Below are 24,514 nucleotides of genomic sequence, written 5' to 3'. Positions count from 1 at the left end.
CGCTGGGGATTCGCGGGGAGGCGGTGGGGCTTATGACGGACTAAACCTAGGTTCTGCTACTGTACTGGAATTATTCAGGGCAATCCAGAAGGATGACATGATTGATCTTGAAGAGTAAGAGAAACGGTAATTCTCAGGTGCAATTCAGTAGGAAACATTACATGGTCTTGATAGAGTAGTATGGCGATAAAGGACAATCCTATAGTACAAGTACAATATCTCCACAAAGAAACCACCTACGCCCGAGTTTTTTCGGTAATGCGCATAAAAGAGTTATCTTGCCCAGAATAAAAATATCACATCTTCTACGAGAATAAATCATTCAGACTTCTCACAGGTAGTTATATCTGCCGTTACTCTTGAACCTAGACCCTACCCCTGTTTCCTTGTGTATTCATTTATTCTCGGCTTTCGGCCACCAACCTTTCTCTTCCATCAAAAAGCTTAGCCTCTCATCTCGAACCTCCTTATATCTGACAGATGCTACTTGAAAGTCGACATCGCTTAAAGCCTCTAATGAGGCTGTGATCCCCTGATCCCAAGCGATGCGAAGCCCGGCAGCCACAGACAAGCCCTGTTGGATTACTATCGTCCCTAGTGCGTTCTTAGTGCTAATTTGCTAGTTCCCCGGACATTATCCCGTAGCGAACCTGTATAGATGACTGAAGGGGAATTTGCTTGGACCCCTTCGCTACCAGAGCCTCTGAGGCTCTTCACTTTCGGGGTCTTTTCCCCTGAAGTAGTTATATCTCTGCGCCTTAGCGTGACGCACTAAGGTATACAACTTCAATCACTTGCTAGACGACCATGTCCCTCTATTCGTCTATATAACACAATCAACCGACGGAATTAGCTCTTAACAGCCTCATTGGATTTTAATTCAGATGCATTCACTGATAGAACTACTTGAGTTCCATGACAGCCGGCCCAGGGATCGGATGCTACTCGACTCTCCCAGGCTACAAGATCACCACCGGTTGCCCGCGCATCATTCCAACCGGGGACCTGAAAGCAGTCAACCAAACATTCTGGTACGAGGGACAGACAGTCGTAGGCCCAGTCCTCTCGCTTATGGGTACTGCGCCTATGACACACATCATGTCCACTAGTTGGTAGGCTGTAGAGACTAGCTCCCTCGCAGCATACTCGGTTCTGCCTTTCGTGACGCTTATAAAGCAGCGGACTATCCAGCAACGGCAACGGCGACCGCCGGGGGATCGACGACGTCTAACGCTGCTGTTAGATCGTCTTCTGTAACAGGTTCGTGGGATGTTATGTGTATTCTTCTTTCTGTGACTGTTCTGGGTATGGTCCTTGGTGCTGCGATTATGTTGCCTATTTAAGGATCTTAATGTACATCGGGGTGGGTCATTGAATGAACTCGACGGATATATGGATCTATATCTGAATAACATGGAACCAGGGTCAAGGACCTAGCCCCATCAAGTCGAAGGTCAGTACATCAGAATAGTTGATGACCACTGTTATCAAACTTGGAATACGAAACATTCTCGAACCAATATCTTGAAATGTATGCTCCTCAATTGACGTACTAAAAAGAAAATGCTGAACCCAAAGTAAAACCATCTATCCGCCCAGAATAGCAATTAAACACCGCCGCGCTTTAAACCCACGAAAAAAAAAAAAAAAAAAAAAAACAACCATTCCTCTCCTCCAGCATCCACCTAATTCAAACCCATATACCCTCAGTCGGATTCGGAAGAAAGAATTCACAGCCCAAATGCGCCTCCTGAGCATGTTCCTGAAGTTCCCTCAAAATCTGTTCCCCGGGAGGCGGCCCATCCGTCAAATTCTCCTTAATATGAATAACATACACCGACAGCCCAGTCAACGGCAAGGGATCGGCATCAGCCCAGCTCACAATATTAGGCAGGTCGACATCCTTACTGTCGGTGCCATCATTGAAGCTTTCCGAGAGATCTGGAACGTAAAATTCACCCGAGCGAGGTTCCACTTTTGACTCCTTTTCGATGGACGGGTTAGAGCCCCGCTTTGTTCGTGGACTGACGGGGCTGCCTACGTTATCGCCGAAGCTGGTATTTTGTCGCTTGCGCTTTTTGTCGGGCGCTGGTACCGGGTCGCGAAGGGCCATTACCTTGGCGGCGAGGACGTTTAGCTCGGCTATCATGTGTCGAGGGCACAGGTGGCCGTAGAGATAGGCATCGTCGATGCTATCGCTGAAAGAGCACTCGATGAAAATAGCCCGGAGTGTGCCTGCGTGGACTTTGGGGGCGGCGGCCTCCCAGACGCGTTTGTTGCGTGGTTCGAGGGAGATAGTGTCCGGCTCGAGATCACCGAATACGATAATCTCTTTACCGGTGCGGTGGTCGCGGAGGAAGAATGCAGAGCTTTCAACGGTGGCCATCATAGGCTCTTTTGCATTGGCTGGGAGGAGCCGTGGCGAGCGAGCTGGGGAGTAGAAGCTGGCATGGAGTTAGCAGCTGGATTCCTTATCATTTAAACCATGTATCTCTTGCGACCTGCTTACCTTCCATCGGCATGCTCCATAGAAATAGAAACTGCCCGCGAGGGTAGCATCAACTGATCAGAGGGGAAGACAGCACTGCCGATTCTGTGATGCGCGGCAGACTCGGGATGGTATCGCTGTTTGCAACGACCGTGGCTAACACCGAGACACTTGGTCAAGAGGCCATTGCAGGCACGAACGTAGCCCCTGCTCTCTCCGCTACCAAACCTAGTGTTTCCGCCCTCCACCAAGCGTTGGTATGTGAGCAAGCCAGCGCCACCATCCTCATCTGACAGATTCGGCCAGATAATATCGTTGAACATGTGGTTTTTAATCGCAGAAAGTACCGACGGCAGAGCCGCGACAGGTTTAGGTCCATTTCCCGCTTCCAAGATTGGCGTGTTGATTGCCAACCCCGAAATGTGATCCAGATGAGGATGGGTGATCAAGACGGCGCCAATGATCTCTCGGAAGATATGAGCAGCATTGGCTTCTGCGCTTTGGGCCGGCAGCTGAAGACCCTTGAAGGGGCCGGCCGTCATGACTCCCTCGTCGTCTTTGGAATCCGGTAGGAAGTTTTTCAGTACGCGAATAATCCCCGCAAGCAGAGTTCCCGCATCTACGGCCACTACTGAATCGGGGGACCAGTTCATCGATGTTGATCGCACGAGAAGACCAGTCACACTGTCTTCCCGGGGACCGCCATTGGGGCCCTGTACTGGGTCAGCATATCAAAGCAATCAAGTGGCAGAGACTCGGGGTGCCAAAATCCGAGACCGGCTCCACATCCTTGAGAGAACAAGCAATGGAGGAACAGCGCCTGGATCGCAGATCACCGACACTTGGGTCTAGCACGTGACCCTTGCAGGTGGCAGTGATACAAGATTCACAGACAGAGATCGAGGCAACGACTCACCAAGACAATGATTTGGAACGCGGGCCTTTCCGCTTCTGCCATTGTTTGCTCACGCACGTCGCCGCGTGATTCAGCGCGTGAGACACGGATCGATAAAGATTGGCCCTCCAAATGAAGGGGAACCACGTCGGTAATCTTAATACCTGACTGTTCAATAATGTGTGGGTTTCAAGACAAAGAGCGACTGTCTCACCTTGATGATACCCAATCTACAGCCCGGTGTAGATCGATCGGCCGCTGCTGCTAGGGAAGTTGAGGCGCGGCTAGCTCAGAAGATCGGCCCAGGATCGAGATGCTGCCTAAGCCGAAAGTTGTGATCTGGACTGTTTCCTTGCAAGATAATAAGATAATAATGCAGCTGTTGAGTGAGACTATCAGTGTCGTGCCGGTATGCGCGCAGGAAGGAAAAGAAAGTGTGGTCAGAGACGAAGAACAAGAATCACAACGAGTCTGTCGTAAAGATTCGGGCAAAGAAGTGTGATACCGCAAGCGCAGGCTCGGCAGGTGCACGTTGGTTGCAGATAGAAGTCAGGCGCGCTTATAGCTCGAAAGGTTACGAGACAACAGACTGCGCCCAGTGGGGGAACCTTCCCCAGCTTGTACAACCAGCAACAGAGGCGCACCAAGTGCAGCACAGCACAGGAGGCTACTGCACGTAAAACCCTAGTTGCGGAGCGCCGATTGGACGATGACCAGGTATTGTGTTCACAGGTAGCCACAGCTGCAGCGACAGCAAGCCCTGCGCACAACAATTTACGGCAGCCGCAATATCTCAGGCAATCGGGTACAGATCTAGGCAGCACACGGACACCGTGTTTTGCGGGGGTTTGCGACACAATGCGCAACGGCACCTATAAAGCCTCGGAAAAGGGTTCTGAAATCTGGCACAGCTGGGGCTCTCTCTGGTCAACAGAAGCTCAATTCAAAATTTTCGCTTGAGGTGAGACTCACGGGGTTTGCAGAGGATAAGATTTGCGGAGGATCTGTGACGCGCTCAGAGCTCCGGGGCAACTTGGGGCGGGTCTTGGCGCATTCAACTCCACCTTCGGGGCACTGAGAGAGCCAAGTCAGCTTGGGAATTGCTTATTGTGGAGAATTGAGGAGGTTGCGAGACTTGCAGCTTTTCTTTACATGTTGCACCACTCTTTGTCCATTATTCGGATTGTCCACACCAGCGAGGGAGAAGAGGATTGTTGAGGACAAAGAATAATGCGGAGCTGATAAGCAGGTGGATGATCCGTGGGTACGAGTCTAATCGATAGGCCGATCAATGACGTTTCGCTGCCAAATGGGGCCTCGAAGCCGAACCCCATAGTTCGGTTGTTCTTCAAGCACTGGCCTATGGTAACAAAATCTATACACTCTCATAGTGATACCTTGACTGTGACTCATTTTACTAAAAGCCATACACATCAAGTTACAACATTGTGTTCGTGTCCCCTAAAGAAACTTGGAGGTGGAATGGATACAGTATTCAGCCAGATCAATAATTGCAATATAGATGTTTGAACCACAAGGGTTCTCCCCAGGCATGAGGATGCTAGATGACAAAATGTACAGGCCGGCTGCTGACAACGTGGATATAACAAGAACCAGGTGTAACAATGAGCGAATGATGGAGAGGGGAAAGAAAAAGAGAGCAAAAGACCGCTGGCCCTGTACATGATCGCATTGGTCCAATCAAAACATAAACCCCGATTCATCCCAAGGAAAACAACCCTCCAAAGATTTCCCAGAAAGACAAAAGCATATTCCGTAAACCAGCCCACCTGACTTGCTAAAACGCCATCCGTGGACTCGCTAATTGTAAAAAGAAATGAAACCAAAGAAACCAGACCGTAGTCGAAACCCAAGGGGACCACAAAGACGATAACGAGAGGGTATGTTCGGAAATTGACGTATAATATAAGAAAGAAAGCTCACTGCCGAGCTCGAGGCGCGGCTTTTATTGACGCTCGGTGAAATCCCGATCAACCACGGCTTGATAGCTCGGCAGGTTCTGAGATTCAAGGTCAGTCGCATTGGCATTCGCAGGCCGGCTCGATTCACCAGAGCCTCGGGCATCGAATTCTAAAGAAGCATCGCTGCCTCGACGGCTGCTTCCAGGACTCGAGTACTCTGGAGGTGGAGCCTCGTGATCATCGGGCGCGCCTGATAGTGGATCTGCCACGGGGGTGCTGGTATCTTCTCCATCCACCCCAATACGGCTGGAGCCCTCCCCAGCATCCTCATGAGATGGAATGTGGGCCAGCTGGGCAAGAGAAATATCAGTTGGGGATCGAATTGGGCCGGGGCTGACGGCCTGGGTAATCCCAATGTTCCGAGCATTATAAGATTGGTAGACGCGCTGGGAAATCGAAGCAGCACTTTCCCGGCCGGACTCGAGCAAGATACTGCCTTGCTCGCTACCATAGGGTGGGGGCGGGGCCAGGCTCCCTGTCATGGGGGCCAAGCCCCATTTCTTCACGTTGGCTTCAATGAAAACGAAGCCCATTTGACCAAAATTGACATGAACGGTGCAGGGACCGTTGGCCCCAACTGTTGGAAACAAATTTTGGGCGCGGTAGTTGTGGGCGACATCCTCCAGCTTCTTGCCGTTGCGCGTAAAGAAGATTGTCCCCGAGCGCGGCCGGTAGCCGATGCCGATGACATCGCCTTGGAGAAGCGGAGGGCCATACGGTGTCGGTGTGAATGGCTGGTTGTGTCGGCGGTGACCGGTAGATTGGTAGGCAACAGACGTTTTGTGGAAGCCTAGAGGAAAGTGGCTGGTTAGCGGGACTGCATAGAACTGCCGAGGCGACCCAAAAAGGGAACACAAATAAGTCATACCAGGCATTCGGAAGAGAGGGTACGGTTTAGTCGTCAGGCCGATACCGATCATTGTCGACTCTGGCTTATCGTAGATCTTGGCCTCCCAGTAGTAGACCTCGTTCTGTTTCGGGAGAGGCAAGTTGGTCTGCACGCTGCACTCCGAGTCGAAGAACTCAATTTCCGTACGACCTTCCACAAAACAGTTGGCAATCTCTAATTCTGGTTGGAACTCCCAAGCGGACACGCCCTTTTCTTGAATTGCGAGGAACTGCGACAGCGAAATATCCGTTTGCATAGATTCTGGAGGATTAGCCTGGACGAAAGCTGGATCGACAGTCAGTAAGACTCCCACCTCGTGAAAATTGCCGGCAGGACTTCTGATTTACCTTTCGCTCGTAGGTACTCCGACCGTGTCAAATCATCCATCGTCTCTAGCGCCGCTTCCTCTTCCCGCAGGAAGGCCTGTTCATCGTCATATTCACCCGGACGACCAATGCGATCGAGCATAATCCGCCCGTGACGGGTATATTTGAAGAAGAAAAAGATCGCAAGCACCACGAACGCAATCGCCGCTGATCCAAAGGCTGAGAGAATTCCTATCAAGATGCCTTTGCCGGTTGAGCCGGAGGAGTCGCCACTGGCGGCAACAACGTGATCCGCCGCAGAATCAGACGACGAGGACAGACTGGAGATGACATATTGTAGGCTTTCTTGTATTTGTTTTTGTGAGAGGGTAGCCGCCGTCTGGGTAGCCGTTGTAATGGTCTGTGTCTGGGAGATAATGAGGTCGAGCGGTGACGTCGACGGCGAGGCTATCACCAATTTGAGGGTAGTGGGCAGGCCAGCGAGCGCACCGGGGCCCGATGCCTCAGGGCTCTGCATCGTTCATTGACTGACAGAGAGACGAGAAAGATAAGACGCGGGGCAATGAGATCAGGAAGAACGAGAGATGGAAATGGAGGAAGATGCGAGAGGCTAGAGGCTGCAGTTGGTTGTAGAGTAGGCCCAGTCCAGAGAGAGAGTGGGTGTGTCTAAGCCCAAGTGGAAGTGGGCCGGCGGTCGACTGGGGGGCGGGCAGAAAGAGGAAAAAAGTGGGCAAGATTGGCCGATCAACCAGACAGAGAGATAGAGGTACAGTTACTACTCCGTAGACTGAGAAGATATAGTTGGTAGATCTAGTTGGTCCAAAAACACCAAGCGGTCTACCACTGGGGATTACAGGCAGATAAATGAGAGAAACGAGGTACAAAGTGGGATAATAGGATTGATTAGGGCGGTGGAGTTCTCTTGAGACGTTTCCGGCCGCCTAGAATGGTCCCTCGTATACCTACAGAGGGGGAGAGTCATGCTGATTACGCTGCTCACTGTTGTTTGGTTCTTACCTGCATCTTACTACCATGCTTCTCAAATGCAAGGCAAGCCAAATGGACATTTTCCAACTCTCCTGTACTCCTTATCCAATGTGATCTCTGTGCCTTTTTTCCCCTCTTAAGGGGACTGTGCTTTCTTCCCTTCGAACCTGTCATCTTGGCCCTGGGAGCCTAAGGCGCGGGAGAGAATTGGCGGTATCAGAGAGAACCATCCCTACTCAGGATAAGCCTCCTTCACTCCTCTTTTTCCCCTCTCCACCCTCTCTCTCCTCGTGGCTCCTTGCGTGGCTGGGGTCTCTTAGAATTCCTGGATTAAACGTGACCCCCTTCTTGTCACTTGTCACTCCCCTCCCAAACCTTCTTCCTTGGGGGATCAGACGATGCGTTCAAAGGCTCGCGGTACTCCCCGCGACGCCGCCTTGGCAAATCAGGCCGATGTTATCGTCAACGCCGTCAACTCCTTCCACATCCGTCTTGCCGTATCTGGAACCTCCTGTGATAAATACCCAGGTAAGCCTCGCCTCGCCGTCGCCCTTCCACTATGGGTTCCCTTCGCGCCCTCTTGTAGAACACGGCTCCCTTGGATTCACTGGTTCCCCGATCGGTGATCTTGTCGATATTCCGAGCTAATCGGAACCTCTTTATCGCATAGCCAAACAGCACGCGCGCAATGTTGCCCGCAAACTTGGAGTGTCGCATGGCCTGATTTTCATCGCTGGTCAGCCCACGGTCAATTGGCGCGATTCCGACCAATCGCGCCCATTCCGCCAGCGTCGATACTTCTACTATCTGAGTGGCGTGGACGAGCCCGACTGCACTCTGACATACGATATCGGCCTGGATGTTTTGACCCTCTATGTACCGGACTTCGATCTCCATCGGGCCATTTGGATGGGCCCGACCTTGTCGCGAGAGGATGCTCAGGATCGATACGATGTTGATCGAGTAGTGTACGGGTCGTCGCTCAAGCCTGAGCTTCTCTCTTGGCTGAGTGAACGAGTTCAAAGCAGCTTGCTGTATATGGTTCATGAGTCGGAGACACCGGAGGGACTGCCTGCTGAGCTGCCGCTGGATGCCAAGCAGCTAATGCCAGCTATGGATGCAGCTCGAGGTGTCAAAGACGAGTATGAGATTCGCATGATCCGCCAGGCCAATAAAGTGTCGGGTCTGGCGCATCGCAAAATCCTTGAAAACATCCAAAAGATGACCAACGAGTCCCAAATTGAGGGCTCCTTCCTTGATACCTGCATCTCCAACGGTGCTCCTAATCAAGCATATCAAATCATCGCCGCATCGGGGCCTAACGCGGCAGTCCTCCACTACGACCGAAACAACGAGTCTCTCAAGAACAAGCCTCTCGTGTGTCTCGATGCCGGCGCTGAGTGGCAATGCTATGCTAGCGATGTGACGCGGACCTTCCCACTTTCAGGCGAGTGGCCAAGCAAGTACGCTCGGGACATCTACCGTGTAGTCGAGCGCATGCAAGAGGAATGCATCAAGCGGATCCGCAGAGGAACGCGCTTCCTATCTCTACACGACTTGGCCCATGAAATCGCCATCATCGAACTCCTACATCTCGGCGTCTTCAAGGACGGCAGTCTCTCCGAAATCAGAGCGTCGGGTGCGTCCAAGGTCTTCTTCCCTCACGGTCTGGGCCACCACGTCGGTCTCGAAGTTCACGATGTATCCGACTCGTCGATTATGGCTTTGCATCCGGGCCTTGACCAGGATCAGTATGGCTCAGTCCTGAACCCTGCTATTAGCATGGCACCTTGCACACTATCTGCCCCGTTGCTGGAAGAGGGGATGGTGGTTACCGTGGAACCGGGAATTTACTTCTCGCCGCTTGCTCTTGCGAACGCACGCAAACAATCGTATGCAAAGTACATCGACTTTGACGTTGCTGAGAAATATGTCCATATCGGTGGTGTGCGTATCGAGGATGATATTCTTGTCACTGCCAGTGGCTATGAGAATCTCACTACTGCTCCGAAGGGGGAGGAGATGCTTGCTGTGATTCGGGGGTCTGCATCGTAATGTTGATATAGATCTAGCTAGTATAATGTAAATCATTCTCGAACGAAATGGGTTTCAACTTTCAGCATTTGTGGCATGACTTACCCGGGATCGACCACGCGGCCCACCCCGAATGTGTCAAGTCGATCCTAATTCCCCAGATGAAAATGTTACTGTAGTCCGGCAAGTGTAAAAGCCACTGATGGCCTGACACGATAACCGACTCCGCTATTTCATGCCGTCCACTAAAGTCCATCATCTAGCACTGGGGCCATCAGGACGTGTATCTTCGCATATCGAGTGCGATGCTTCACATCGACGAAACCATCGACAGGCTGACAATCGAGTGCCAACACAGTAACACACAGTATACTGTGCATTCCGATCCCACTATTGTGGGGACGCTGCGCAACCTTAGGTCGTAATTAAGGATGTTGCCGAGCGGGACCATCTCCTGAAGAATGGCCACGTTCTAGCCATTGACGTACGGCGACCCCTCAAGAGTCGAATACCGTCCATCGAAATTTCCCTTGACTGTGTGTGACAGAATTACGGTGGATTGTGTGAACTGGAAACAGTACTCCGTCGCGAATCGCCTGGTGCTGCCAGTTGGATGGAATGAACAGGACAATTCTACCCGGGTTAGCCCTAGGTATTACCTTGAGGCCAGCAGCCGCAGGAGGTCTTGTTGAATTTTCAACCGATTCAATAGCCACCAGATCGGGGTAGCAGGCATCGCTGTGCCTCACACACTGCCTCCATACATCCAGATTCGGAGGAGGGTTCTGCAAGGGAGAGCATCTCGATTCAAGAAGTTTGCCTTTTTCTGACGTGGGCCCACGTGTTGAAATTGACCGCGTTTCAGGACTGGAATGCGTTGGAAAATCATGGTGGATGCAAGGGATAGCGAAAGTTCTGGACAGTCTGGAAGGTCTGGACAGTCCAGATGGCTCATGAATCCGGAACGTTTTCGCAGGGTGGAATGCGTGGTTTTTAAGTCGACCAGTACCGACCACTTTAGGACTACTATTCGACGTATGTCTACCCTAGGGTACCTATGGAGGCCTTTCTTGGAGCCAATCCGAATGCCAATTGCTGAAACATGCAAGCTATAGGCTGAAGCTATTTTTTTTTGTTTTCTGCAAGAGCATTTCATGTAATCGTCAGAATTTTCCAGGTTCTTTTTACCCCTAGCAGCCTAGCTTTTTGCAGCTGAAAAAAAATCATCGTCAGCTCGGAGCCTGACGCCAGTCTCCGAGACAGCCTGGTCTATGCTTTGTGAGTTACCTAAAAAACTGTTTAAGGGGGCTCTCTCCTTTTTTCTAATGCCTCTAGTAAACTATTGAGGGGTTTTATTTTATTTTAAATATAGACTGCTTTGAATTGTGTGTTGTTCACCATACAAAATCTTGAAAAATCCGTGTATCTCCGTTGCCTGATGTGCTTTCCGTTCGGTCCGCACGGCATGATTATTGCTTAGGCATACGAATACTCCGTAGTCCGAAAGCATTGCCTGAAATGGGCACACTGGGCATAACGATTAAGTAAGAAATCCGTTCGCCGTCGATCCGCCCGGCATCGGAGCAACGCAGCTGTCAGGGCCCGACTGGCCGAGAATTGGACACTGGCGTCATTCTTTGGCTCATAGGCAGCGGGTTTTCGACGAATCTCACGCATTCCAGACCACACGCGCATGGTTTCGTAATTTGGTGATTAGGCAATCGGAATAATCTCATAATTCGTGTAGACTCGCACCTCATTATACTCACGACAGATTTAAGATAGATTGATCAAGAGGTACAGTACTATCACGCGATGCAAAATCACGTCAGTCATTTTAGCATGACTCCGGCACGGCATCACGCCTTTTCCCAGCGCTAGTGCAAGGGTTTGGCGCCATTTTTTAAGGCCTGAGGTGATCTGCCGGACGCTGCAGTGGTGGTTCCACCCAGTAATGTGGGTCTTTTGCCTGGTTTTTTTCCTCTAATTTTTGCCCGAAACAACCGGTTTCATGATTTTCATTGGTTGGATTGTTAGTCAGAGCCTCCATACGGAGACGTGAGTCACCCTCCCCGACTCATACCTTGTGAGCCGCTTACCAGGAGCCCCAGGGCTGTATAAAGCTATCCAAACCCCTGCAGTAGATCATCCTTCTTTCCTTTTGATCCTCATCTCATCCTTCCTTTTCAAGGGGGTGATGGTCGCTCCTCTCTGTCCTTAAAACATCAAAAGTTCTTCTTTTCGTGCACATACTTCCACTACCCCGGCTGGGGATCTCTCAATTCAATCTCGCCAACGACTCTCTAGAGAATGGGCCAGAGGCATAACCGACGCCGCACTCGTGCTCGTTCCAGCAAGCGAAGAAACAGTTTCGATCAAGACCCGCCTGCATTGCCCAATTTCGATTCGCCAGGCTCTCCGTTGGCTCTCCCATCAACAATCTGGAGTCCTCATACTCCCGTGCCTCCACCAGCAGCCCTCCACCACACTCCTTCCGCTGCATGCATTTCACCTGGATCGCCGGTCTCAGCAGCCCCTGCCCCGACCTGGCATTATGGGTTTACGGCCTGGCCGATCCGTGATTATGTACCGCAACGGCGGGAAGCAAGCATCGGTCTCGAGGCACGACAGTGTCGATTGTTCGGCGGAGAGCCGGGTGATGATCTAAGCCTTTGTTATCGCATGCTGGAGTATTTCGATGGTCTCGATTATATCGACCCGTGAGTAGCAGCTATCTTCTATCCGTTCTTCGATTCATCTTTCTGACTCATTCGCCGTCAGATCACGAGACAGCACTCTAGGAGATTGAATGCTCTTTCCCGCCGGAATCACCACAAAACTATCAAAAAACCCATACTTTTTTCTTTCTGCCGATTGCGATGATTTATGATCTTCATGCAACATCCAAGAAAAAAAACCCTCTGTTCGATTTGGCCTAGGTTTCGCGTTGAGCGTTCCTTGCCCACTGCAGCGCGCCCTCAGCCATAGTCCTGACTTGACGCAACGAGCATGACCAGAACACCAGATCACATGGACTCCCCGGGTCCCCGACTCGAAGCAATGAAGACACTCCGCTATCAGGAGTGTTGGATTGGTCCCTTTCGACCCGGCCATGTGGATCCTGGTCCGCGATCACGCGAATCCGAGATGAGAATGAGTCACGAGCAGACTTTCTCGCGGGCTCCGCATCGGTCGAGTTCGTGTCCGATCTTTGGGGATTGTTGACGCTTGAACTCCCTTTGTGGATGCTAGCGAGGGAGTCATGGTAGTGGCTTGACCCTCTCCACGCAGATCCGTTCTGTTGAAATGCGAGGTGGCTGTCTATCGGGCTGCCGCATACAGTGAAACATGAATTCGACGGAGCATATTATCGATTCTCTATGATCTATAGGTTGGAATACATTTGCATAGCCTGTATATACTCAGTCGTTAAATGCAAGCACCCTACATCATAGAAAAGGGTCTATCATTTTCAAAACATCCCCATACAAACAAGAGTAATATCAGAAAATAGACATACAGTAGTTCTGTACCAGTTGAAGTTGTAATCAACTTGTTCATTTTAGGAGATCAGCCAAATATTGAATGATCGACAGGGAAAATGCAATGTTGTCCTCAGCTCACCGCCTTCGCCCACAAAGGACCTAACCGCATTCTTTAGGCAGGCGGTAGACGGCTTGAGGACACGGTCATCACCAGATCAGGAAGCGTGAATACTCCCCTTCCACGCTCCTTTGATTCTCGAGGGTCATACTTTTGGCTCCCATTGTTTAGGCTTCTTCTTTTTCTCTTCGATACCCTCTCTTGAGCTATTCTGCTTTGACACCCACAACTCGGCAACCCACGATCCTTAAATTCCGCGGCGGCCACCGCTGTCGCCCTGAATTCGCCGCAGAATGTCGTCAGACTACACTTATGATGAGCAGGTGAGACTTTGTCTACCTCAAGACAATGATACCAAAATGACTGACACGGTTCTACTCTGCGCTACTAGGGTCAATTCTTCCCCTTCTTCATCTTGACCTTGACCGGCCTGGTCACGCTCCCTCTTACCTACAACCTCCTCCGACCAAGCAAAGGTGTGTGGCTCGATCAAGTTGTTCGTTGTGTACATTTGCTAAAAAATTATTTCCGACAGAGCTTGAGAATACGGCTCCCCGAATCACATCCGATTTCAAACCCAAACATGCCGACCTCGTCGAGGCGCAGAAGCGCAAGCGCTTGCGCAAGGAGCGCCGAATCAAGCGCATCATCACAGTGATCGTGGGCTACGTGGTCATGGCTTGGATGGTGTATCTCATTCTCGTGACGGCCCGGACGGTCGCAAAACTATATGACCCATATGAAATTTTGGGCGTCTCAAGGGTACGTTGTGTGGAGTTCTGAGCGCAGCGGGGCTTGCAATTGCAGCGGTTGCCGCGGTCTCCTGGTAAAAGCCAAAGAAATCTCAAACTGACATATACTTGCTTACAGAGTGCCGACGAAAAAGCTATCTCTCGCCACTACAAGCGCCTCTCCCTCATCTACCACCCCGATAAAGTCCGCCCCGATCCCGCCAAGAATGAGACTATGGAGATGCTCAACGATCGCTTCGTAGAGCTCACCAAGGCGTATAAGGCACTTACTGACGAAGAAATCCGCAACAACTATCTCCAATATGGCCATCCCGATGGCAAGCAGAGCTTCAGCATTGGCATCGCTCTTCCCAAGCTTATCGTTATGGACGGTAATGGAAAATACGTACTTTTGGTGTACGGTGCTCTGTTGGGCGTTCTTTTGCCCTATATTGTCGGAAAGTGGTGGTATGGTTCTCAGCGCTACACCAAGGAGCGCGTCCTTGTCGCTAGCGCTGGTAACATCTTCCGCGAGTACAAGGAGGATATCCTGGACGGTGGTATTGTCAATGCTCTGTCTTCTGGTGAAGAGTTCAAGGAGATGCTTAAGGGAGCTCAGGCTGAAGCTGGGCTCGCAAAATTGGAGAAGAAGGTTCTGGTTGAGGAATCGACCTTCCTTTCTGCCAAGGACCGTCAGGCTATCAAGCAAATGGACGACTCTTCCCGACGTAAGGCTTTGGCTTTACTGTGGGCGTATCTCGGCCGTATCGATCTTGGCGATGCGACCCTTGATGCGGAGAAATACGAAGCTGCTCCTATTGCTCTCTCACTAGGCGAGGCCTTTACCGCGATTTCTTTGGCATTTGGCAGCCTTCGCCCGATTCTCGGTGCTTTCCAGGTCTCTCAGAACTTAATTCAGGCTATTGCCCCCGGTTCATCACCACTCTTGCAGCTGCCCAACTTCACCGAGTCAGTCGTCAAGTCCGTGGAAGGCGAGGACGCCAAGGAGCACTGGACGGTTCAGAAGTTCATGAGATTGGCCGAGGATCAGCGTCGCAATCTAACTGTGGGTCCTGGTCTACTGTCCGAGAAGCAATACACAGATGCCGTTACGGTGGCCCGTCAACTACCCGCGCTGGAGGTTTCCAAGGCATTCTTCAAGGTCATGGGTGAGAAAGTCATTACTCCCAGCAGTCTGGTACAGCTGGTTGTGAAGGCACGATTCGTCCCGCCGGGGTGCACACAGGTGCCGCAAATCAACGAGCTCGACTTGGAGGACATTGACCCTGATGAGGATGACCTCGACGCCCTGATGGGCCGGAAGCCGGCCAAGAACCGTGCTACCAAGCTGGTCGATGGCAAGAAGGTTGAGAACAAGATTGAGAACATCCAACCTCCCCTCGCACACGCTCCCTACTTTGCCCGCGATCACTCCCCCCGCTGGCATGTCTTCCTGGCCGACGCCAAACAAGGCAAGATGGCCGTGCCTCCCTTCACATTCACCACCTTTGACAAGCCGATCCTCGACGAGGCTGGAAAGCCCACGTTCAACGTCCAGACCCTCAAGATGCAGTTCCAGGCGCCTCCGCAGGTCGGCGACTTCACCTTCGTCATGCACATGGTCTGCGACAGCTATCTGGGTTTAGACACCAAGATGGAGATTACCCTGCATATTGACGACCCCGCCAAGGCGGCTGCCGTGGAAGAAGAAGACGATATCAGCGAACCGGATGAGGGTAAGTTGTTTCCTCCCGTACTTGTGTCGCGGCATTTGTGCGCGGTTGTTATCAGTTGTGTAGGCCGAATGCTAATGTTTACTGTTTCGCTCCAGATTCCATCGCCGGTCAAATGCAGGCGCTCAAGACTGGTCAGGCTCCTAAGCCTAAGAAGGCCCGGAAACCTTCCGAGTCCTCCACTGAGGAAAGTGACACCGAAGGCGACGCAGGCGATACTAGCGACACCAACACCGAGACGGAGGATGAGGATTGATCGCATTTACCTTGCATTGATTGATGGATTGTACGCGGGACTTGTGCGACATTGTTCTGGTTGATTAGGATCAGTCTCTTTCTGGGTTTCATTTTTTGTTCTAACACTTTTTTTTTGCCATCGAACATGCCCTTTATATTTCCCTTATGCCTTTTCCTCCCACTATGGTCATTGTCCTATTGGGTGTATTCTGCGGGTGTTGTCTCTTTTATTCGTCTTGGTGTTTCCATCCTCGCCTCGAGCTGCATTCCCCCCTCTCCTTCTCTCTATTCCTCTCATCTCTCTGTCTACGTTCGTCCATAACACTACAACAATAACCCCGGTTCACCGCCGAAAATAGACTCTGGGAATACAAAAGATCTGCCTTCTGCCACACCCGCACTACTATAAAGAGATAAAACATATCCAGTAGGCCTCCTCAAACTGCGCGTAGGGTGTAGGGTTCTGCATCTAGCACTATAAAGTTTTACATTTCCATCACCGGGCGTGCAAGGGGGTCATGGCGGTTGGTCTAGGTTTGCGCTGCAGCTCGTCAAACCCGTCTGTCTTTGGTCACTGGTGTAGCTCTTAGCTTGAACTCGTACGAACATAGAGAGTTAGGCGCACTGTTCTCCTTTTGTGTGCCTTTTGTCATGCGTCTGGTGGAGATGGTGTGGTTGGGGGTGGATTCCGGTTCGTGGGGATCTGAATGAAAGGTTGCGTGTAGTATACAGGGCCAGGGCTGGGTTTGGAATTTGGTTGGTTTGATTGTAGAGCATAGTCATGCTTTATATTTCCGAATTTGCTTGGAGAGTAAATGAACGGTTCAACATGATGGAAATAATAGAGGAGTATGGCTTCACGCTAGCTCATTTGTCGTGATAGTTCTTGCCACACACATAATCTCAACATCTTCGATCTAGGAAACTCATCTGATAATAGCAATGACTGACTAGATATAGAAAACACCTAATCTTGCATCGTGCCCGGAAGAAGGGATACAAAATGCTATGAAGAAGGCTAGAAACAGAAGACGATAACCCCGGGAATACTCGCTTTTCCAGAGGAGAGCAGAAGTAGCAAATACGCCAGATATTCCCAATGACATGGGCTCCTTGGTTCCGGTTCTTTGTACACGTAAAACCGATACGCCAGCTCTATGTACTGTAGTAGGTTGAATTCTGACACGATCTCGTTCATTCTCTTTCATGAAGATAGCTGCAACCGGGAAAGGGAGACCACAGGCCGTACCACAAACCTTGAATTGGGATTCCAGTCATAGACCAAGAAAAGAGATATAGAAAGGAAAAGAAGATAATAATGGTTATCAACGATCTTGATATTGCTCGCATCGAGAGCGGATCAAAAAAAAAGATAAGAAACAAAAGCTAAAAGACCTCCTCACACAGAGGGAAAAGACCAACCCGGCGTAAAGCCAGGATAAAGCGAAGGCTCATGTGTCGAGAATTGAAAGTCACTTAGCAAGTCACTCGATAACTCACTCATCGGATGATCCGAATGTGTATCTTGCATAACCCCAGTCTGCAATCGAACAGCAGTCTTAGCCTCGACCGACGACCCAGCCGAAGATGCATTGCAACCCGCATCAAGAAAATACGCAAAAGACTGCTGTTCGTGTGGCTGTGGGTTATGAGCTATCGCCGATGCGGACGGTATATCCACATGAGGCGAGATCTCGCCCGCGTTTAGATCCGCGGATGTAATAGACGGCCGTTGTTGCACGGCCAGCAATCCCTGATGATACCCGTTATCGGGATAGCTATAGCTAGCTTGCTGGACAGACTGCAGATCCCACTGCCAATTTGAATTACTTCGACTTGTCATCGGTGTTAGGAGGGAATTGCAGATGGAGGGTCGAGAAGAGGAGAGAGTCGTTGGCGAGGGTTCCGGGGGTGTAGTTGGTTCTGGAGAAGGTTCTGCCGTGGCGCTGCACTCTGTCGATGTGGAGAGGAGTCGGAGGTAGCGAAGATCTTCCGAGTCCTCGTCTGGCTCATCTGCGTTTTCTTCCGCTTGTTTGATGAGACCTAGACGATCGAGGATTGCGTGGGTGAGTGGGTGGCCGTCTGGGGCTTTGGCGAGGGGTTCGCCTGGGAAGTCTTCTTTGTTGATGCAGAATTTGTATAGTTTTTGGAGGGCTTTGACTACTAGTGAGTGGTGTGATTCGAGCATCTCGACGAATCTAAAGAAGTTTTCATTCACGGTTAGTGTATAATCTCGCTTTCAGGTGATCTACTATTGAGAAAGCTCACCCTCGAGAGTACACTTTCGTTTGAGTCGCTTTCCTCTCGCGGAATAAACATGGGTGATTGTGTACCGAGCAACGATTGCAAGGCTGCTTACCATCACACTGCCAGCAATGGGTTAACATCAGTATTCTAATATCATTGCAAATAGCCTACCTTGGTTTTCTTCACACGACAACGATCACAAGCCTTGAGAACATGCTTCCGCTTAACCCGGAAAACTCGCTGATCACGTTTCTCATCGCCCGTCCTTGATCGATGCTCTAACTCTGACAGTGAGGCCACCGCAAAGTCATCGAGACTATGCGGGAAACCCTTGGGTCGAAGCTTAGGTTGCCAGGTCATGGTTGGTTTATGCCCTTGACGAATTAGGCGCAGGCACCCGAATTAGATACGGGCGAAAAGCGAACAAGAAGAATCGGGTATAGTAAAGAGTATAAAAAATGCAAGTAAAAGATAGGATTCAGAAGAGGGTAGTATGGACGGGCCAGAAATAACAGCCCAAAAGAAACAAGGGCAGAAAGTTATGACCGATAGGTAGGAGGGACAGATTGAGTAGGTGCGGGGTGGGTGAACAGAAGTATGGATCATGGATGATGAAGTATGGGTCTATAGAGGGGTATATGAGAATTATCTGCAGCGCAAAACAGCCTCATTCATATTGCACGCAGGTATCTTGATCATGATGGTTTTCTATGGATGAAAAATGATCAGTTGTGCAGCGCAAGCCGGGGCCAACTCATCTAATTGATCTGAGTGGTTAATTTCGACCCAGCTTGACCACGACTACAAAAAAAAGTATCAAGCACACCCCTCGTCCATCCACCCCCTCCCCTCTCCCTCTGCCCCGCATCAGCACACAACACACAGGTGTACTCCTCGTTCCTAGAGGGAGGGCTGATGTGATCAATACAAAAGGGTGACGTGGAGGGGTCTGTCAGAATATCAACCGGGGGAAGGCCGTTCGAGGGTCTCGCGACATCTTTTGTGGCTGTGGGAGGTACGACGCTGGGATCCCCGTCGACAGGATGAGTGGAACCGAGACAAAGAGACAAGTAGATTGAAATAGGTATAGTGGGTTATAGTTCAAGGGCCTCATAGGTAGCCAGCAGCCACTGGCCACGGGCCACTTGTAAGGTGAAGAGCGAGTGGGACAGACAAATCAGTGGCTGGTCAGTGGTCATCCTGGGAGTGACTGTCATCATGGTCAATAGTTTCCACGTCGTTGTTCAGTGGACACGCACTAGATAGCCAAGTAGAGCCCGGCAACTTCAGCAAGTGGGGAGACATTGCATTGAGATGCATATTTCGCTGCGATTAACTGTGATGACACTTGATGGATACTTGATGGACACGGTCCGAGCCGCCCAGTGGATCCGGGCTTCGGCACACGGACAAGAAGCCATCTTGACTCTTCACCTGTCAACAGTCAACGGATTCATCCTATACAGGCTCTAGGTTAAAGGCTCACTGGCTACACCCATCTCGGTCCTCACATTTTCCCCCCGGTCGTCTAGGCAGCGAGAGACAAGAGTGAGAAAGAGAGCAGGGTCAACGCTCCGCCCCCAGTCACCCAGTACTCACTGATTTAGTCCGTGCCGTCCCCCGAGGCAATCGCAATGAGAATCTCGTCACACGCCCGCTGGAACCCCCCAGGGTCAACACGTGCAATCCTGGTGACTGTAAAGATGAGTAAAAACCAAAGTCACTTTAGTCACTGTAGTCACTCTTGGTCACTCCAGCTTACTGGTGCTGTCTGTGCAAGAGACTCCGCCCACCAAGACCGCTGAATGACAGCCCTGAACCAACCAGACCCCCCTGTCCACTCTGCTTCTGCTGATGATATCTTTCTTTTGGGACTCTGCCAGTCATGCTGCTTGAATCTGATTCGGTCGCAAGCGGTGTACAGTACTTGTTTCTTTGGCCCTATCACCTGATATAATATCCTTGCAGGCCGATGCACCGAAACGTGGTACGAGGTGATATGCCCTTGACCATGGGTGACCCCGGGAGAAAAGGGAGAAAACCATGAAATTGGAGGGTCGCGGAATTGGCATTTGGTCTGCAGGGGAGGAATGGGAGAAGAAGAGAATGAGAAATGGGGTTATTGTCCTGAGGTCAAGCTTGTCAGCCATCCGCCCTTTGCCTTGGTCAGTTGTCAAGGTGAGGTAAATGAAGGATTCGATAGGTAACTGTGTATGTACTGTGTAGTAAGTAGAAATTAGAGAGAGGTCTACTATTGGGCGCGCCTGACGGGCAAAGATGGAGAAGAGAGAAGACCGGAGAGGGTTAAGAAACAGAGCACGACCTAGGTAGGAAGTCTACTACTTAGAACCATATATAGCTCATGTCTCTGCATACTACACCTTAATGTATACATCATGTCCACTCTACAAAATTTATAGATCGCAGCCATTCCATCCCTCAAATATCTACATGATTAACTGTGATATGATCTCCCCCCATCTCACCTTAACCAACACTACTTATAGATCTCCCTACGCAACAATAGAAACACAAAACACAACAACCCGTCCAGATCAGAACCACCTGATCGGCGTTGATCTAAGATCATCTTTTGTGTATCCCACCTAATCCATCACACCCATTTTACCCATCCTACTCACTCTATCACGATAGATCTGTGTGTCTGTTGTGTCTTGCATCATGCTAGTAGTTGTAGCTCCAGCTCTTCCGCAGCACAACCCCAGCCGTTGTGTAATGGCCATGGAGTTCGATCAACTGTACAGCTACTACTACTAACCCAAACCCAAACCCCGGCAAGGCCGACTGGTTACCCCATTTGGAGCTCGAGCTCAGGCTTTGCAGATTAGGAGTGACGGGTTTTGGCCTTGATTGTATTCCTTCCAGTGCAATCAAATATGTTGTTAAATTTATTTTATTTCAGTAATCACTCAATTTAGTTTTTCTCTCAGCTGAATGGCCGGGATGGTGGTTGGGCTGAGATAGTAAAGACAGCGCAGGTGAATAGATAGATTGGAAGGTCAAGTAGCATCGGGGAGACATGATGAAAGACCGCGCTGGTGAGTAGGTGATGTCTATACCTGCAGAGTCCGAGGTATACAGTATGCAAGAACTACACAGATCACGCCCTATGACCTACTAGCTTCGATGGGGAATGTCTGGGCATAGCCCTATAAGCGGGCATGAGCAGCTGTCGTGCTGGGTGACGTTGGTAGATCTGCAGTTGCGAGGTGCAGGACTAGATCCGTATTCGATGTATTTGAGAAAGGTTTCTTGAAGGATTGGATCCAAATTTGTATTCGTGAATAAAAGACTTCTATTGAGTGGGGAGAAACTCCATGTGCCTTGGCACTCTATTTACCGACCAGGTCTAAATCAACCCCTCTCCTATACTGAGGGGCCTAACATAAGTGTTTAAAAGCATTAAAGACATTATAATAGCAGGAATTACCAGACACGTCCTGTGTCTGCCTCATTTTCGAGGCCCAGTCTTGCCAGATTGGACACTAGAACAGAGAGAAAATGGGTAAAAAGGACGTGACAACATGTTCACTCTACATTAAGAACCGCCAAGCAGGCGTCCCATAGGCCAAGGCCACGGGAGGTGCATGTCAGTCCATGTCAGAACAGCGGGACAGTTGATCATTTCTGGCGTTTTTTATTTGTCTTTTCCCTCGATTCTCCTCTGCCAGGTACAGCACAGCTCGGCGAATCTACCCGACCAGTCCACACGGGCCTTGTTTGCTCCTCGCCCTTGACACTCGACAATGAGGTGGTCAATGGATGGCGATTAATCACGCTCCATGGAGCAGAATGCTGGCCTCGCCCTTTGCAAGCACGTCGAAACTCTCCTCGCTTGTCGCCGTGGTTGGTGGACTAGGCGCTGAGTGGTCGGGCGGCAGTTCAGACATGCGATCCTCCTCCAAATGATTTTGAGTCTTCCACCGACGTTCGCCAATCCACTCAAAGCCATCACCAGCGCCGCTAATGTCTACCTTGCGACGTTCGCTCTCACGCTCCACCAGAGGCAACTTTTCTTCATGGTCGGAGGGAGCGGCCACAGGCAAGTTGCGACAATGCCATTCACCCAAGAACATGCCCTCGGGGTCAACTTCTTGCCGCACCTTCAGCCACTCGTCCATGTCACCCTTGTATAACCGATGAAGCTCCGTCGAGTCCAGGGTGCTGAAGTTTTTCGCCCAGTGAGGTCTAGCGCCCATGTCCCGCATGAGCCACTCGAAGGCCTCATAATACCGCTGGCGACAGGGCGGATCTCGGAGATACGGGCGGTACAGAGTGGCGTTCAGGTAGAGCGTGGGCTCGTCGCGACAGGTGGGATCCAGGAAAGGACGCGGGTTGGGATTCTTGCTCGAGTCCGACACGCGTACCTCGACTGGGCAGTGCACCCACAGACCTTTGGGAGAGAAGGGAATGCGCGCGGTCTCCAGGTCCCCGTGCAGCCACGCGGAGAGGCGGATAATGGCCTCGGGACCTTTCTCGAGGGGCAGGGCCCACTCGTTGACAAACTGCGAGTACAGGCAGTTCATCAGCAGACCGGCGCGTGCCGGCTCGACAGCCTCGGAAACGGTTGCTCCGGGGCGGAACCCATATTGCATACCGAAAATGAACCACTCGACCCATGGCAAGATACGGGGGAAGTACGAAGACAGAGCAAGGAGGTTATGGTAAACGTGGTATCCAAACCACTCGCCATAAAAGTTATTGGGCGGCGCGCGGAGGGGCTGGTCTGTGGGATCAGCGTGCCAGACAATCGCGCCCTTCTCATACGGCATCCACCAGACACGGACAAACTCATGCGATGTCCACAGTCCAGTGGACCATTCACTCAACACCTTGGACAGAGAATATCTCTGCTGGCGCCAGGCAATGTTGAACGCGGGCCTTGCCCTGAAGGTCACCTCGACCACAATTCCGAGCGCGCCCAGAGAAACCAACGCGGCACGGAAGAGGTCGGGATTGTTGGTAGCACTGCAGCGCACCAGCTGGCCGTTCGATAGCACCAGACTCAGAGACTCGATACACTCCGAGAGCAGGCCATGGCGCAGAGAGCTACCATGGGTACCGGTGGCAATGACACCCGCTATTGACTGACTGTCAATGCTGCCCAGATTCTCCAGTGTCAACCCTTGTTCCTCCAGCTTCGGCCCCAACTCATACAAGCGAATTCCCGCCTCAACAGTCACCAAGCGGGTCTCGGTATCGATATGCAGAATGCGATTGAAGTCATCGAGGTTGACGAGCCAGGACGAGGTGCAGGTCAAATCGGATGGGGAATGGCCGCTACCGACAGTCACCAGGCGGCGGCGACAGCGACGGGCGAGGGTGACCAGCTGCTGAACTTCCGTAATGGATTGAGGGCGAACATAAAGCTCCGGTCGGGAGAAGAAGGTCTTGGCCCAAGTGTGATGCAGGTGGTCGGTCGAGGCGCGGAACGGGACCGCGGGGTTGAGCTTTGACAGCTCGCGGGAGATGGAAGCGTCCATGGTAGGATGTGTAGTGAATTGATCGGGATGTATCACCACATAGTGTAGGTCTATCACATTGTCTGGAGATTACTTGGGTCCTCTCGGGAGGTAGTGGGGGAGGGATAAAGGGGGGGAAGAAGAGGTGGTGGTGGAAGACAAGAGACTGGCACGGCACGCTAAAACTAAAAAAAGGTGTCGCGATGGCGAAATGCGCGACCATTGGGGATCGGCCCACTACGCCCACTCCTCCACCTCCACCTCCACCTTGAATTGGTGCCTGTTTATATTACTCTCCTTGATCTGATCAATGAATCTGACCCTTTCGTCAGGGCTGCAAATGAATCGAAATGTGCAATGTTGACAATCGCCGATCGATCGATCGCTGATGCGACAGGCCGAGGTCGCTCTCCCGAATGCCCCGATGCTTCCGACTTAATAATGATGACAGCTGCCGTTTTTGGGAAAGGTTATCTCCGAAGAATATAAACCACACTACTGTATATTGAATGATATATACTACCAAATTCCTCACAGTATCTCTTTGTTAATGCTCAGGCTCTACTCGTTTTGGTGGTCATTTTCGGCATTTTCACATATATGTTCATTCTTCTAGCTTCCACGAGACTACTATAAATAGCCACTCAAATATCATGGAAGGATGGAACTTTTTAGAGCATAGCTTTCTCTATCTCGACTATATACCAAGGTGACGGTCAGGTCAGCTGCCTCTATGCACGCTTAATCTTTTTATTAACGCTAATACATACAAGACTTTTCTAGTGTTGGTTGGTTTACTATAAACTTGCATATATAAGATGATGAATACACAGAAGATAGACATGCTTTACAAAGGCAAGTAAGGAATTTTGGGGATAT

The 24,514-nt window shown here is 50.9% G+C and overlaps 7 protein-coding genes across 7 annotated transcripts; 3 read left to right on the top strand and 4 right to left on the bottom strand.

Moving 5' to 3' along the window:
* Positions 1-1,690: 1,690 nt before the first annotated feature.
* On the bottom strand, positions 1,691-3,446 carry pdeA (3',5'-cyclic-nucleotide phosphodiesterase PDE1; the record flags this gene model as incomplete). Its single annotated transcript, XM_057156149.1, has 3 exons — positions 1,691-2,444; positions 2,510-3,201; positions 3,405-3,446. 3 exons carry the CDS (start codon positions 3,444-3,446, stop codon positions 1,691-1,693), a joined length of 1,488 nt encoding a protein of 495 aa, XP_057004804.1.
* A 1,903-nt stretch (positions 3,447-5,349) lies between these two features.
* On the bottom strand, positions 5,350-7,097 carry N7473_010209 (SSH4 family protein; the record flags this gene model as incomplete). Its single annotated transcript, XM_057156148.1, has 3 exons — positions 5,350-6,155; positions 6,234-6,539; positions 6,602-7,097. The coding sequence occupies 3 exons, from the start codon at positions 7,095-7,097 to the stop codon at positions 5,350-5,352; spliced, it is 1,608 nt and encodes a 535-aa protein (XP_057004803.1).
* Positions 7,098-7,965: 868 nt separating this feature from the next.
* N7473_010208 (aminopeptidase P family protein) lies at positions 7,966-9,622 on the top strand (the record flags this gene model as incomplete). Its single annotated transcript, XM_057156147.1, has 2 exons — positions 7,966-8,095; positions 8,238-9,622. 2 exons carry the CDS (start codon positions 7,966-7,968, stop codon positions 9,620-9,622), a joined length of 1,515 nt encoding a protein of 504 aa, XP_057004802.1.
* Positions 9,623-11,697: 2,075 nt separating this feature from the next.
* N7473_010207 (uncharacterized protein) lies at positions 11,698-13,081 on the top strand. Its single transcript, XM_057156146.1, has 2 exons — positions 11,698-12,321; positions 12,383-13,081. The coding sequence occupies exons 1-2, from the start codon at positions 11,912-11,914 to the stop codon at positions 12,408-12,410; spliced, it is 438 nt and encodes a 145-aa protein (XP_057004801.1). The 5' UTR covers positions 11,698-11,911; the 3' UTR covers positions 12,411-13,081.
* Positions 13,082-13,309: 228 nt separating this feature from the next.
* Positions 13,310-16,299, top strand: N7473_010206 (J domain-containing protein). Its single transcript, XM_057156145.1, has 5 exons — positions 13,310-13,527; positions 13,596-13,680; positions 13,740-13,966; positions 14,075-15,671; positions 15,767-16,299. The coding sequence occupies exons 1-5, from the start codon at positions 13,498-13,500 to the stop codon at positions 15,922-15,924; spliced, it is 2,097 nt and encodes a 698-aa protein (XP_057004800.1). The 5' UTR covers positions 13,310-13,497; the 3' UTR covers positions 15,925-16,299.
* A 1,005-nt stretch (positions 16,300-17,304) lies between these two features.
* N7473_010205 (Zn(II)2Cys6 transcription factor domain-containing protein) lies at positions 17,305-18,819 on the bottom strand (the record flags this gene model as incomplete). The annotated part of the gene is made up of 3 exons (XM_057156144.1): positions 18,324-18,819; positions 18,174-18,271; positions 17,305-18,103 (listed from the first exon to the last, which is right to left on the bottom strand). Exons 1-3 carry the CDS (start codon positions 18,510-18,512, stop codon positions 17,305-17,307), a joined length of 1,086 nt encoding a protein of 361 aa, XP_057004799.1. The 5' UTR covers positions 18,513-18,819.
* A 3,127-nt stretch (positions 18,820-21,946) lies between these two features.
* On the bottom strand, positions 21,947-23,656 carry N7473_010204 (D-arabinono-1,4-lactone oxidase; the record flags this gene model as incomplete). Its single annotated transcript, XM_057156143.1, has 1 exon — positions 21,947-23,656. One exon carries the CDS (start codon positions 23,654-23,656, stop codon positions 21,947-21,949), a length of 1,710 nt encoding a protein of 569 aa, XP_057004798.1.
* Positions 23,657-24,514: the final 858 nt, after the last annotated feature.

Source organism: Penicillium subrubescens (assembly GCF_028828155.1).
Source record: "Penicillium subrubescens strain IBT 31985 chromosome Unknown utg000007l_segment0_segment0, whole genome shotgun sequence".
Taxonomy (NCBI): Eukaryota; Fungi; Ascomycota; class Eurotiomycetes; order Eurotiales; family Aspergillaceae; genus Penicillium; species Penicillium subrubescens.
The sequence above is the reverse complement of the archived record's forward strand: the minus strand, read 5'-3'. Positions and strand labels throughout refer to the sequence as shown.